This window comes from Rhinopithecus roxellana, chromosome 10 (genome assembly GCF_007565055.1).
Source record: "Rhinopithecus roxellana isolate Shanxi Qingling chromosome 10, ASM756505v1, whole genome shotgun sequence".
Classification (NCBI taxonomy): domain Eukaryota; kingdom Metazoa; phylum Chordata; class Mammalia; order Primates; family Cercopithecidae; genus Rhinopithecus; species Rhinopithecus roxellana.
Window position 1 is genome coordinate 110,781,428 of NC_044558.1, and position 16,512 is coordinate 110,797,939.

At 34.9% G+C, this 16,512-nt stretch overlaps 1 protein-coding gene across 1 annotated transcript in view; it reads left to right on the forward strand.

Moving 5' to 3' along the window:
- Positions 1 to 16,512, forward strand: part of LOC104655968 (leucine-rich repeat and IQ domain-containing protein 1) — a 268,433-nt gene that overhangs the window by 147,969 nt on the left and 103,952 nt on the right. The window contains exons 6-7 of the mRNA XM_030939711.1: positions 3,160 to 3,361; positions 13,402 to 13,521. Coding sequence (XP_030795571.1) covers positions 3,160 to 3,361; positions 13,402 to 13,521 — 322 coding nt within the window. The remainder of the gene's footprint in view (positions 1 to 3,159; positions 3,362 to 13,401; positions 13,522 to 16,512) is intronic.

Sequence of the window (16,512 nt, forward strand, 5' to 3'; positions counted from 1 at the left end):
GGCGGGTGGAACACGAGGTCAGGAGATCGAGACCATCCTGGCTAACACGGTGAAACCCCGTCTCTACTAAAAAATACAAAAAATTAGCTGGGCGTTGTGGCAGGCGCCTATTGTCCCAGCTACTGGGGAGGCTGAGGCAGGAGAATGGTGTGAACCCAGGAGGCGGAGCTTGCAGTGAGCCGAGATCGTGCCATTGCACTCCAGCCTGGGTGACAGAGTAAGACTCCGTCTCAAAACTAAATAAATAAAATAAAAAAATATATATATATATGCCTTTGCACATGCCATTTATTTGCTCATTGATTTAATAAACATTTAATGAGCATATTTGCACATATTTTGAATGTATGTGCTATGACTTTTTGGCATCAATAGATCTATAAGGTAGGGCAATATTCTCTATGATTAATCAAGTAAACCCCCTTATAACCATTAAATAATTTTAGAAAGCTAATGACTAACTATTGAACAGCAAGAATTAGGTTTTACTTTGGCCTGTCAATTTCTTCTTATTCTTTTTACTTTCGGCCTCAGAGTCAAGCTAAGAAAAGAAAAATTCCTCAGATTTAGTTTCTCTTATGAATTACTGGTACTGAGCAGGGCAAATGTCAGAATACCACAGTAGCTAGCAAATCTTGCTTTTTCCGCTCTTCCTTTTTTCAAAAGTTGTCAGGGTAAAGAGTAATTTTTTTCTTTTCTGGGAGCTAAGTAATTTGATATGCTGAAACTAACTTTTATTTCCTAATGTAAATTTTTAATATTTATCAAAAGTGGCTTTAATATTTTCTGGTTTATGTTTTATCAGTTTATTTAATTGATTGCCTTTGCTCCAAACACTTCAAATGTTGCCTACTGAAATTTCATATAAACAATATTTTTATCTTCTTAATCCTAAATAAAATAGCCAAATGATGATAATAAGTAAGGAAGAAGAACTGAAAATACAGATTAAAGACCCAAAGAATAAACGGGAAAGAAAATGTATACCCATTGCTGAATCTTAACACTCAGTGATTCAGGAGATTAATTGCCAATTGTGTAAGAGTTTCCTAAGAATTATTTACATGTGCTCTTATTCTAAAGACACTTTTGACATTATAAGTTTTGCCAAAAATATTGTGATGATGATGATGATCATGGAGTTGTTTTTCTCAACCTGTAGTGCACCCTACATTTAGGAAACCATAAAGTCAGCTTCTTTACCTGCTTTCAATATAGTGAAAAGCAGTCCATATGTTAGTGTCACTGAAGAAAATACCCCTCATCTACCTTCTGTTTTTGTTTTCCCTGGAGAATTTTGATGATATCAGGCTGAGGAATTCATGCAATCAATGACTTTACAAGAAATTCACAGTTACAGTTCATGAAACTTGCATGTGTCTATAAAGAAATATAAGATACTGTCTCAGGTTTGATGTGTTTTCCCATAAGCCTTTTAATTTTTACTAGTTGCATATTGCAAATGTGTTTTCTGATTCTTTTCTTTATCACCCAAAGTGCCTATTAAAGGTGCTTTGAAATCCCCTAATCCATTTTTGTTCAAAAGATGCAGTAATGAATGGATGATTGAATGAATAAATGTGAATTATATTTATATCAAAATTTACAAAGTTATGTTTACCCTAGGAGGAGGAAATAGACTATATATTTTAGCCTTTAACTTCAGTATTCTATTCATAGTAAAACAGATTGGAGCCTTCTACTAGCTTTACATAAAATGGTGATGATGATAACAATGATGATGATAGTAATGCTGATAATAAGCCAAAACAGCAATAGAAAATGGCTTCATAATTCCTTTCTAATTTCCCAGAAATGTATTACTATGAGGAAAAAAGTGTGGTCATTTCTAGTAGAGTTTATCACTTCATTCCACTTTGCCTTAAACTAAATTGTATGAGGAATGAAGAAATTTCATTGGATTTGGCAATTATAAAATTATTGAAAACTATTTCAAGGGAGCATTAGGAAATGGAGATACACCAATAATTACTTATCTTCTTTTTTTTTTTTTTTTGAGACGGAGTCTCGCTCTGTTGCCCAGGCTGGAGTACAGTGGCCAGATCTCAGCTCACTGCAAGCTCCACCTCCCGGGTTCACGCCATCTCTTGCCTCAGCCTCCCGAGTAGCTGGGACTACAGGTGCCTGCCACCACGCGCAGCTAGTTTTTTGTATTTTTTTTTTTTTTTTTTTAGTAGAGACAGGGTTTCACCGTGTTAGCCAGGATGGTCTCGATCTCCTGACCTCGTGATCCGCCCGTCTCGGCCTCCCAAAGTGCTGGGATTACAGGCTTGAGCCACCACGTCTGGCCTACTTATCTTCTTTTTAAGCCAAAGTCAGGAATTTGAAAAGGGAGTAAGACAGAATAGTCAGCACTTTGACCACACTCTTTACCTTGATAATATTCCTCTAATAATCTATGTTGGGAAAGAAAAACATTTCTGATTAGTAAGAGTTAAATTACTAAACACACTGACAATCCACTTTTATAAACGATGTATATTTTAAATCACATTTTGCTAATGTTGCTGGGCAACTTAGGGGGACATGGAAAACACATAGCATTGATTCATTCAGTGCCTGAAATTGGCAAATAGGTGTGTACCACAAAAATGTTAAATATTTACTGCTGGGTCTGTAAGAGTGTAATTTAACTGTTTGTGGACAGAGAAGAAAGCGAAACTCCTAAGCACCTGATAGGGTCCTTTCTCTTACAGTAAAGGAAGCCTCCTTCCTCTTATATTCGAAGGTCACTTCTCCACAATGAATAGGATTTTACCCTCTCTTGCCAAGTAAACATTGGCTCCTACATGTGTTCCCTCTCTTCTGCCTCATCACTTTTTCCCGTTCTCTCTGGACAAATATCCCCAGAATGATACAAAATCTCTATAAATCTCCCTCCTTAAAAGAAACAAATGAAACTCCCTTTTAGCCACATACCCAACTATTGACCCATTTCTTTTCTTCAGATTGGAAGGTTTTCTTACTATTTTTACTTCTATGACAATGGTTAAGTAAATTAAGTGGTCTTATTTTTAAATAATACTTTATGTGTTCTTTGTTTAAAATATTGCTTAGGAGGAACTTTTATCTACAACTGTGTATTTACAGATAATAATAAATGTGTGTTTTTTTTTTTTTTCTCTCTCCTCTTAATAGTATGGCAGCTGTGGTAATCCAGTCATACTGGCGTGGTTACCTCATGCGCAGACAGATTCATTTCTCCACAAGGCTATGTACTGCTGCAACAGAAGGACTGCCAAATTCTTCCATCAAGAATCAGACTATTTTAAAGAAAGAAAAAAGAGAAAATATTGTGAATATCCAAAAACAGAGAGAGAAGGCTGCTGTTCTTATTCAGGTTAATTTCAATCTTTTGGTAACATAGTTACAAAAGATATATTAGTTGTCTTTTATGGTTTATTCTGTATTAAAAATAGCCTCCAAGTTTCGGTGATTACAGTTATGTAAATTTATTTCTTATTCAAGTGACATGTTGGCTGCAGGTTAGCTGCAGGTTGGCTGTGGCTCTGCTTGGTATCTGGATTGAAGGAATAAGCCTTAAATACAAAACACTATTTGTATGACTGAGGGTCAAGCTGGACCACACAACCATATTTAAAACTTCTCATCAAGGCTGGATGTGGTGGCTCAAGCCTGTAATACCAGCACTTTGGGAGGCCGAGGCAGGAGGATTGCTTGAAGCCAGGAGTTCAAGATCAGCCTGGCCCACAAAGAGAGGCCCCATATCTAAAAAAAAAAAAAAAATACAAAAATTAGTGGGTGTGGTGGTGCACACCTGTAGTCCTAGCTACTTGGGAGGCTGAGACAGGAGGATTGCTTGAGCTCAGGAGTGTGAGGTTGCAGTGAGCTGTGATCATACCACTGGGAATACAGTGAGACCTTGTCTCAAACAAGAACAACAACAACAACTTTTCATCAAGTATGTCATTTGTCACATCTGCTAACATTTGATCAGCCAAAGCAGGTCTTACTTGGCCTTGATAGCTATTTCTATATGTTTGAAAATCTACCAAAATAATTGTTAAAGTTTTTCAAATACTTTCGTTAAAAAATTTAGAAAGCAAATTAGCAGTGTAAAACATTGCCAATTTATTACTTTAAAATGTTTGTAACTCAGAAGTCTGAGCACAACATGGATGGATTTTCTGCTCAGTGTCTCACCAGTCTGATATCAAAGTGTTGACTGGGACCTTAGTTCTTATCTAGGGCTTGGGTCCTCTTCCAATCTAATTTGTTGCTAGAATAACTCATTTGCTCACAGCTGTAAGACTGAGGTTCCCAGTTTCCTTCTTTCTGTTGTCCAGGGACTTCTCAAACTCTTAGATGCCACTGGCAATACCTTACCAAATGGTTCCTACAGGCAGTTCACAAAGTATATTCCAAGGTCCGATTTTAAAATGAAGTTCATCTTGATCACACTCATTTTTTAAAATTTATTTACTCATCAAATTTTTTGAGAAGCTATGACTTGTCAGGAATTGTTCTAGGCTCAGGAAATAAAACTTAAAATCAACAAGATTCCTACCTTCGTGGAATTTATATCCTGGTAGAGGATGCAAATATAAACTAAATAAAATAAGATCTGTAGAAATTCATGGTATTGTACCCAAGTTGAATGATAACAATTAAACAAAATTTAACGTTTCCCTTTATTCATTCAGCAAATATTTCTTGCTACAAAAATCTTTCTGGCTTACATTCTGTTGGAATATGCAGTTAATAAATATGTTAGCTATGAGAAATATTGTGGGTGAAAATATAAAGCAGGAAAAGTGGGATGGGAGTATGAAAGAAAAATTTATCATTTTAGATAGGATGGATGTGTAAGACCAGGAAATGTGACACTGGAGAGAGACTTAGTCATTAGACATCTGTGGGAAGAATATTCCAGGCAAAGGAACAGCAGATTCTAAGGCCATGATTTAGTAGCCTGCCCACAGTGTTTAGGAAGTAGCAAGAGGCCAGTGTGACTAGAGAATGATGAAAAGGAGCGAAGTAGGATTTATAAAAGGTCTTATATGATATGGAAAGACATTGGTGGAATTTGAACAGTGGATTGACGTGGTCAAGTTTACTCTGTGTCACAATTATACTATAAGAGAAGCAGCAAAATCACTTAGCAGCCTATTAGAGTAAACCAGGTAAGAGATAACATTGGCATGGACCTGAGTATCAGCAGCGGAGGTGGTAAGAATATCACATTCCAGAATATATGTTGATTTTTTCTTGAGAGTAAATACATGAGAGATAGAGAGGAATGAGGAATGTCTCCAAGGTATTTAGGAAAAGCAATGGGAAGAATGGCCTTAAAATTCAGAAAAACAGAAATTACCTTTCCTCTCAAGTTCCTGGCTCTTAATATTAAAGACATAGCTTTCAAGAGAAATACCTTTGCTGAGTTGCTAATCAATGTATCCAGTATTTCCGTTTACTTAATTTGTCTATACTGTACTCCTCCTGAGAACAGTGCATAGGCAAAGCTGTTTTTGTTACCTGATAGAGGTGGGAGTGAGGAGACAGCAATTGATTCAAGGAAACTCTGAGAAAAAAAAAAAAATAAAAAACTTCACTTACTATCTCCGAATGTTATTTTGCTACATAAGGAATATAGACACCATGCATCCAAACTCCCTCCTGTCATCAGTGGATGAACAATACATTTTTCAGCATTGACAGTAAATAACTATTCAACTTTTGCTTCATTCCTCTCAATAAAGAGAAGATTCATTACCTTACGAAATAGTCTAGTTGTGACTGGTATCTCTGTTGTGAGTTCTTTGGTTGAGCTTCTTTGTATCAGTAACAAAAGGAAGCATCATTCAGTCTTTCTTTGTAACTTTAAGTCTCTTTTGTACATCCTGTTACTTCAAATCATTGAAGTGAACTCCATTTCCACATCTGCTAGGAACAATCATCTAGCTTCTTAAATGACTCATCTTAAAATATGAATTTTAGACTGTCTAAACATTCTGAAGTAGTACAGCGTGATTAGGCAGAAACAGCCGGGGCGTAACAAGGATCGAAATGAAAGATTTCATGAAGGATGTGCCAGAGACTGATCTCTGTTCACCAAAACCACATTCTTCTCTTCTTCCTGGCATAGAGCCAAACTAGATTTCCAAGCTTTCCTTGCAGTTTATTGTGGCTCTCAGAGTTCTAGTCATTAGAATGTGAGTGGTAGGCTGGGCACAGTGGCGCATGCCTGTGATCCCAACACTTTGAGAGGCTGAGGTGGGTGAATCACTTGAGGTCCAGAGTTCGAGACAAGCCTGGCCAACGTGGTGAAACCCCCATCTCTACCAAAAAACGAAACAAAACAACAACAACAAAAAACTTAACTGGGCATGGTGGCAGGTGCCTGTAAGCTACTTGGAAGGCTGAGACATGAATATCTCTTGAACCCAGAGGGGAAGGAGGTTTCAGTGAGCTGAGATCACACCACTGTACTCCACCCTGGACAACACAGTGAGATCTTGTCTCAGAAAAAAAATTCATTGGTAGATTTGTGCATCACTTTATCACTTTCAGGTCTACCCTGTAACATCTCCCACAGACACTCCTCCATTTCATTTTCCCTTTCTGGTTGGCTGAAATGGAGACAGCCTCTGGGGCATCCTTTTTGGAAGTGAAGAGTGCAAAGTCTGGCTTCCCAAGTCACCTCATATTAAAGTGCTGTCCCATTGGCTCGTTCACTCTCTCAGTGTTTGTTATGTGATCAAGAGATAAACTAATTTTTTGGATTATTATACATTTTCACTCTGTTATAGCACTTACCCTACCCCACTTAAAGGATATGAGCTATACCTTAAGAAATAGTAGGACTCAATGTAGATAGGTAAGAGAAAGGAATTCCAGGCATAAAGGACAGTGGAAGTAAAATAATATAGGATTTCATGTTACTTAACACAGGATTTCATGTTACTGGAATGATAGTAAGCTTCAGCACAACAAGAATACCAAAAGAACTAGAATCTTAAGAGAATGTAGGAGTAACATGGTGAGAGATGTGTGCAGTTTCAACAAGGAGCAAGTATATAGTATGCTATGGGGGGTAGAAGTTGATGATAGTTGGAGAACAAAAAGATGTTAGATATGTCCAACAGAGAGAATTGTCAGACCAAATAATTGATTCGAATGTATGAGAAAGAGAGATGAGTTAATCATAGATACATTATTAGGATACAAATGTGAGAAATAAGTAAGTTAGAAGAAGAATCTGAACATTACTTAACCACATATTTACATGACCATTATTTCTGATAAACTAAATAGAGATGGCTGGGACTTGAATTTCTGACCCTAAGCAGATTCATGTGGGAGATATCTCTGTGTGACACACCAGAAAACACACACGCTATGTGTTTTATAGTCTGGAGCTTCGCAGAAGCCCTGAGTCTGATGATTTGAGCAGGACCCATTGGGAGCCACAGTGAATCAATCCTTGGCTCATGTCACTTAATGCTGGATTAAAAGTTGCCCTTGCTAGCTTCTTTTCACTAGGTCTGTACTCAATCTTGATATCATTTTGTTGGTATTTTAAAAAGGGAGGAAGGTAAAAAAAGATAAGCTGAATCTTAGGAAGAAAGATAATCAAGAGAAAGAGAGCATGTTTCCCTGATTCTTGGAACCTTTCCAGGACAGGGTTGGGGAGGAAGTTATATGCAGTGTGCCTCCCTAGCAGGAAGAAGCCACTTGGCCCATTTGCCATGTTAGGGAGAAGGTGTTCTGAAAGAAAGCAAGTAACCGACAGAGCATAAATACTGAGATATGAAAATCTAAGGCTGGGCCTGGTGGAGCACACCTGTAATCTCAGCACTTCTGGAGGCCAAATTGGGCAGATTGCTTGAGCTCAGGAGTTCAATACCAGCCTGGGCAACATGGCAAAACCCTGTCTCTACAAAATAATAAAAAAATTAACTGGGCAGCATGTGCCTGTTGTCTCAGCTACTCAGGAGGTTTTAGCCAGGGATCTCTTAAGCCTGGAAGGTCAAGGCTACAGTGAGTCCAGATTGTACCACTGCATTCCAGCCTGGGTGACAGAGTGAGACCCTGTCTCAAATAAATAAACAAATAAAATAAAAATAGAACAAAATAGAAATAAAGATAATTTTTTAAAATCCCCAAATGAAAGCGGTAAAAGAAAAATAGTGTTACTTATCTCTGAGGTAGCTTGCATGTACTAGTCATCCAGACCATGTGACATGCCAATCATAAAGAGGGCAAAGAACTGATAGTATGCTCCATAATGGGTAAGTTAAAAAGAGTAATGCCAATTTCTTAAGCAATGCTTTCAATTTTATTCTTTATTACACAAAGATGTCCTCTTTTTTTCTGCCACCCAATATTGTTCAAGTTTTTGACTCATATTGACATCCTTTCTCATATTAGAAGAACTTTAAACTCCCTTAAGAAGCTAGAATTTATTTATAGGAACTTACAAAACAGAGGAATATTATCTACATTGAAATTCATTTTAGAGGTAAATATGATTAAAATTAAATCAACTGTATTTTTTAAATTATACAATGTTAAATATCACATGATTTTCTTATTTGTTAAACTAAGTGAATGAAGTTGTTAGAAATAAAGCATCAAGGAAATTGGGGGAAATATATTTATTGAGTGCATATTATCTGATAATCACATGCTTCTCGTGTTTAAATTTTCTAGTTTAATCTACATGACAATCCTATATGATTTGTATATTTTTCCCTTTACAAATAATTTTCACCTTTCTTGAAAATATTGATAACAATCATAATTTGAGTTAGAATTTTGTAGACTGGGCAAAAAGAAAGATCTATCAGTAAAAAGTAGAAAACTTAGTTTAGGCAATAAATAGACTAGATAACATAGCCTCTCCTGGACTCTCAAACCTACTGCACACTTTCCTGGAAAAGAGATCTCAGTATGTATAAACGGAATCTGAAACCTGACACATAAGCAACAGCAAAATAAATTGTTGTTCTTCTGAGGGAGTGACAATATATTTCTTACTTGTCCTGTGGTGAGGTTGCCTTGAAGAGAGCTATAAAGGAAGCTGCTGCAATAGGTGGTAAGGTTTGATTGAAACAAGTTTCTTCCAGGAAGAGAAAGTGGGACTGGGGGTAGACGGAGTGGATATGTTTCAGTGTTTGAAAAGGATAATTGAATTTTCAAGCCAGACATGTTGGGTGGGTAAAGGAGTAGAGTTATGAGGAACTAGCTTCTTTGACAGTGCTCTCTCCCCACTCAGAAAGTAGGGTAGGTAACTATACCTATTCCTAGAAGCCTGAGTTTCTCACAGCTTTTTGGGAAGAAGGAAGGTAACATTGAAAGGCTCAAGTATTTATCACAGGCTGAGAAAAGAAAATCTCTACTACACTGTATCAGAGAAATCAGGCTATTAAGCATAATTAAGAACAGGGTTCACCACTTGTGAAAAACTTATAAATTCCAATGCAGTAGTATCACTGAGGCACGGTATGTCCATCTGTATCAGCATCTTCCAACTCCTGCTCAGGACCACAGGCTCAAGACTGTTGGCAGCGGTAGAAGTTATAGCACAGCTTCTGATTTGAGTAGTACAAAACCAGTTGGTCACAGAAAGAGAGGGGAAGAATGCATAGAAAACAGCAGTTGTAGGCCACTGCAGAAATCTTGCTCTACTGAGCTTAAGCCAGAACAAAGGTATAAGGAATAACATTCAGGCTATTAATTTTGCCTGCTGATGGTATCTTTAGGTTTGTGGCTCCTAGGCTCCATTATGCATATATATTCAAATGTTAAATACACAGTGGGAGGTCTTTAGGATAGCCTATTTAAAATAGCAATACCTCCCCAATGCTCCCCATCTCTTGTGACTGTTATTTTTGTCCATAGCATTTATTTACCATACAGTTTAGTTTCCTTATGTATTTTATTCTCAGTCTCAGTCCCCTTTAAAATGGGAAGTCCATGCTTAGAGATTTTTTTGTCTGTTTTAGTCACTGCTATGTCATGTGTGTCTTGCATATAACAGACGTTCAATAATTTTGAAATCCATGCTACTGATTTACCCTCCTTGATTTGTGTGGGATGGGCTCCATGGAAGAATACTGTTGTTTTGCATTTCCATCAAGAATCATGATTATGTCCTTAATCGTTGGAAATTATGAATGACAACCAGCAAAAGAAGCTTGTAAGGTCACGTGAAGCTTGATTTCTGACTTTAGGTAATTATATTGATTGAAGAAGTGCACCATCAGTGATTTTCTAAGCATTTAGTTACAAAATATTTCAAATGCACAGAAAAGACCCAAGACCCCATATACCTACCTTAAACATGAGTTGAACAACTGGTCAATGTTGACTCATTTAAAACCAATTAACATCTTCCTCTGCATCACTAGATTATTTGAAATAAATTATTCCTTTCATAAATATTTTAGCATGAATTTCTATAATTCAAGCAATTATATTGCTTTGAATATAATTGAAATACATTTCCAAGCTTAAAAATAACAATTATTTTTCACTATCACCAAATATGATACCAGTATTCAAAATTCTTGTACCATTTAATACATGTTTGTTTGCAGATTTTTCTTAATCAAAATACAAGTCATCACTCAAACTTTTATTTTGTATGTTAAGTCTTTTATTATATAGCAACTCCCTTCTTTTTCTTGCAATTTATTTATTGAAGTGACCAGGTCATTTGTCATATAGCGTTTTCCAATTTCTGAATTTTGCCAAATGCATTCTCATGACATCATTTAACATGCTTATCATTTCCTTGTTTTATGTAAATTGATAGTAAGATCTAATGTTTGTTCTGATTCAAGTTTGATTTCTTTAGCAAGAATATTTCATAGGTGGTGGTTGTATTACAAAGAAGAGGTACATAGTATCTGGTTGCCTCTCTTTCAGGAATGTTACTGGCCATTGGTAAATGTTGCCTAGATCAATTATTTTATTAATGGTTTACACAATGATGATACTTTATATCTACTATTCCTTATTTATTAACTAAAGAAGTATTCAAAAATACAAACAAAGTCTATATCTATTCAACTATTTAGTTATCCTAAGGTGCAGTTCATATTGGAAAGGCAGGTTAAATGCTTGATATTAATAATTTTCCTTTATTTACCGATTTTTAGATTAATGAGGTCTCCTAGCATCCTCCAAAGGTCACCAAAATGGGTACTATGATAATAAACACAAATCTTAAATATAAGTATTTGATTTCATTGCAGTTAGTATTATTATTGCTGCTTAAATGGTGGTCTTTTATTTGGCCAGTGGTAGTCTCATCAAGTTGACTTTTTGCCACGATTGAGTAGTCTTTAAAATTGTCCTTGCTTGCTAATGTGACACAATGTTCCAGGTTCATTTGGCATACATTTTGCCCCAGGCCTAGAATCAGTCATTTCTCTAAAGACCCTTGGTTTCTTTAATGGAAATGACATATACAGCACCCCATCTGGATTTTAGAAATACTTGTTTCTACTGGTATAGTTATTATTTATATAATGTAATTTCATTGTACTTAGTTTTCAAATAGATATTTTTAGGAAACAGATATACCATGGGTACATATTGATGTTTTAAAATTATAGTTAGGACTATAGGATTTTACTTGTTTAATTGTATATTTGCATCTCTTTTCTTCTATAGAAATCCTGATTTTTACTGACATTATCATAATTGCTTTTTTCCTTCTCTCCCTCACTTCTCCTACCATATGTGTATGTGGGTATGTATACACACATACATATACAGTGGAAATAAAGACTACATAAATGAGAAAACAATGGGCTACTCAGAGTATATGCTAATGAGGGAATCAGCCATCATCACTTGCCTTTGGCGTAGACCCCAAAACGTGGAAGGGAGTGGGCAAGTTTTTAGCGGAAAAAGGGAAAGCTTCAGGTATGCTCTATTGGAGGTTGTTGGCATGGGGAAAGTGGGTAGGGAGAGGCTAGAAGTAGAGCATCTTATGTGATTGTTTTGGGAAGCATATTTGGCTTTCTCTGGTTGTTCCTGAGTTAGAAGCAGAGTAAAAAGCAAGGAAGCTGGGTCATTGATCAAGTTTTGACCATTCTTGGCTAATTGCTTCAGAGGTTATCACCTGGCATCCGGGATTATTTGATGCAGGTTATGGTTTGGCTTCCTATGCTGGCTGTTAACAAAGGTTTGGGTGACTGCTATTGTCATAGATGGTTTCACCATTTTGTATATTTCACTTCTATCTCTCTCTCTGTCTGTGTATATATATTTCAGAATGAAAATACCAATCTTATTACTGACAATATGATTACTGAAAACCATTTTAAGATCTCTTTTGTGGCCAAACTTGTCTTCTGAGTATATTTCACCTGGGTGAAGCCAAATAAATCTATTTTAAGTAACTTTAAATAACTTGTATGGTTATTCCATAGCATAAAACATTTTTTATATTTTAGGTACTTCTTTCTATTTCATATTTACTTAATTTGTTTCACAATTTTCTTAAGCATGTGCATAATTTGAAAGTCTAATCCAAGCAAGATGTATTTAGAGAAGTCTGGCTTCTATTGCTACACATTCTACCTCATTTTATGCCTTTATAAGTAACCATTTTTAACATTAATTTTATAATTCGAATGTTTTCTGTGTTTATATAGACTTCAATATATATGTTTATGTTACATGTATGTTTATATACAGTTTTTCATAGATAAACAGTAACATGAAAAACACTTATTTCTCCCTTAGTTTTCACACACTATATCCTGAAGCTCATTCCCCAGGAGCATAAATACATTATTTATATTTATAAATATAAAGATATTCATTTTTTATAAGCTACATTGTACTTGGAGTTACAGTTAGGAAAGGTCATCCTACTCCAGGATTATTGAGGAATCTGAGTGTTTTACATTTTGTTGTTTATGCTTAGTGTATTTAAAAATGAAATTAGTTCATTGTTATAGGCCGTAATACTCCCTGTGTAATATGAATCCATTTATATATGTTGATGTTTTCCTAATTGTGTTTTAATTTATTTTATACATAATCATTTGAACATTAGCAAAATGGGTTTTCCTTTGTATCTTTTTCTTCTTAGTTTATAATGGGTCCTGGAGGAATTGTAAGATAATTGATTGGTTGACCTACATGTGCAGTTGAGAGAGTTTTAAAGATTCTTTTTTGCTTACTACAAGGAAAGTCTCCTGAGATTCAGAACTTTAGACACATGTTGTCATTTAATTTACATTTCAGTTTTAAGTGTCACATAAAGTTCAGAAAAGAGATTATTATGTCATTAAACTTAGGTCTAAGATGTTTTATCTTCCTAATGGGATAACACAGATAATCTGGTTTAGGGTTTGATCTATAACCTTGTATAACATACTTTACATTTTTGTTTAGGCAGTTTGGAAGGGCTTTTTTTTGCGAAAGAAACTGACAGCAGCTCTAGAGGCTATTAAGAATGAAGAATCTGATGAAGAATACAGAGAAATAGATTTAGAGGATTTTACATTTGATGAAGTAAGTGTAAACTACAGTATATAAATACTGGTCTTAAAATATGTTTGGTGTACTACTTTGAAGCTAAACCAATTTCTAAGGTGTTTATCCTATTAATATTGTTACAGATCTTTTTTCAAATAACACTTGAGAAAGTGTCCTAACATTGAGAAACTTTTCCTAACATCTTCATTTATCCTACAAACTTGTATAGTGTGCAAAGGTTGCAGTAAAATATTTTACAAGAATGTCTTTGTGCCCTTCAAACATATTCTCCAGTTATCAAAATTAGGGAATTAACACTGATGCACTACTATGATCTAATCAACTTTATCAGATTTATGAGTTGTCTTAGTAATGCCCTATATTTAGTCTGAGATCTAATCCAGAATCTTAAGTTGCATTTAGTTGTCATTTTTCCTTAGTCTCCTTTAACTGGAAGTTCCTCATCTTTTCTCTGTATTTTACAAACTTAATACTTTTAAAGACTACTGAAAAATTGTTTTGTAGAGTATCTCTGAATTTGTACTTGTTATATAGTTTCTTCTCATTGTATTCAGGTTATGTATTATTGGTGAGAATACAACAGAGGTGATACTGTGTTCTTCTCGATGTATCATTGCAGGAAGGTGATGAAGTTTCTCAGGGCATAAAGTTATCCTAAACTGCATTTGGCTTAGCTACCCAGTTATAAATGCCCTGCCTTAAAAGATTTTTGTAGGAGGATGGGGTATAAATTAATATAACTGTAAAGGTCATATGGTATAAAACAGATTTTTAAAAAATGTTTTAATTACATAATTAAACATTTGTAGTTTAATTTTATGCTAGAAAAAAGCCTATGTTAAACAAACATGAAACATACACATTTCTCTTTATTTTCCTTCATCTACCTATAGACCATCATTTTCCCAAAGTTCTCCTTATCTTTTTAAAACCTGACCATGAAGTTTATACTCTGATCATTGTAATCATGGTAGTCTTATGTAGCAGATATGTGAATGGAGTTCTAGTTAATTTTTTGCAGCGCTTAGCCAAGGCTCATGAGAAATGAACAAGGATGTGATGGTGAGAGAGAAACCCTGTGAAGATTCAGTGGCTCATCACTGCAGTGGAATTTCTAGGAGTGTAATAAACTGGGACATGTTGGCATTACCTCCAAAGTAAAGGGTGGATTGTTGCTTCATGTAGTTTCCACCACTAAGAAGAACAACTTGGTAAACCTCTTCAGGTTCTAGAGGCTGCGTAGATCACACTTGGGAATACTGCTCCAGGTTTAAAAAGGGCCCGGAACAGGAAAGATCTCTTCAGCAGGCCCATGCTATGTAACAAAAAGGTCATCAACTGTAGACAGTCCGTTATTAAATCATTCAAAAATATGTGTAAGAATACATTTATTGTATCTTAATGAGCTTCAAGATTCTCTTACCAGATGCCGTCTCACAATAACTGGTCTAATTTATTTCTGGCAACTTTAATGTGTTAATAGGAAAATGAAATGGGAGTGGTATCACCACATGCCCTAACTGCAAGAGGTAAATATAGTCTTATGTTTGCATGTGTGCATATGTGACACATCAGTGAGAATTTTGATGCTCAATTGTGCGGTATTTTTCAAAATTCTGTTAGGAGACTTGAAATCTATTTTATATGTTTTCTCATTTTTTTTCTATCAAACATGATTTACTGAAAGTCTCCAAATTTCATTGTAATACTGCATTATGAATTTATGAAAATGTTATCAGTAAGATTATGAAGATGAAGCTGTTGTAGAGACAGAGCACTGTTGCTCATATCTGAATTGTTTTCATAGGCATAATCATACCTTAAAGAAGCCCTTAAAAATTCAACATTATTCTATTAGGTTAGGAAACTGCTTTTTTGGAACATGCTGCTGATTAGCACGTTTCTAGAAATGTCAGCGATAATATTTTCAGTTGATATTTGGATAGTATAATTGTAAAATCTACCATTTTTCTGCACTCTTCATCCCTCAAATCTTAAATGCTCAAATAAATTGAACTGTTTCTTTCTTCACATTCCTTATAAGGTCAGCTATTTATTCTCAGGAAAAACTGTGTTTTTACTTCTATGTAATAATAATAATAATAATAATAATAATAATAATAATAAAAACCTAGGTATCATGACAACAATGTAAATACTTTTAAAATACACTTATATGCAAAATCTTTCTGGCTTACTTTCTATTCTAAATTTATCTCCAATGTTTTTAAAACTGAATTTAATTTACCTTGTTTTTGAAGATATTGAGTAAATTGAAGCCTGCTTTCCTCACTTCAGTTTTCCATAACAAACCTCAATATGGAAAATACTATTTCATAATGACTTGTATTATTTAGAGGTCAGTTTCTGTTCTTTCTGATGTGTTAATACCGACTAAAATAAAATACTCAAAGCATTTTGGAATATCTACAATAGCAAGACACCATGAAGATTTTGTTCATAGTGGTCTTGTATATTTTCAGTTGGATTTGTTCCTAAGCATATATAGAAATACAATTTATTTTTGTATATTGACCTCATATTCAACCACTTTGCTGAAATCACTTATTAATTTTAATAGATTATCTGTCAAATATTTTGAATATACTATATACACAATCATATCACTTGAGAATGACAGTTTTCTCTTTTTTTCCAATTCTTATACCTGTTATTTATTTTTCTTGTCCTATTATCCTGGATACTACTTCCATTACAATGTTAAATAGTGGTGTTATTAGCAAATGTCTTCTTCTAGTTTCTTGTCTCAGGGTGAAAGCTTTCAATATTTCACCACTAAGTAAGATGCTTCCTAGAGGTTTCTTAGAGAAACTCTGTATGGTTTAAGGAAGTTAACGTCCTTAGAATCTTAGAGATTAAGATGCTGCTGCTGCTGCTTAATGATGATGATGGTGACTTTATATGCAATTTGGATTTTATCAAATACTTTTTAATGCATCTCACATTGACTTTCAAGCATTAAACCTTGTAATCTTAGAATAAACT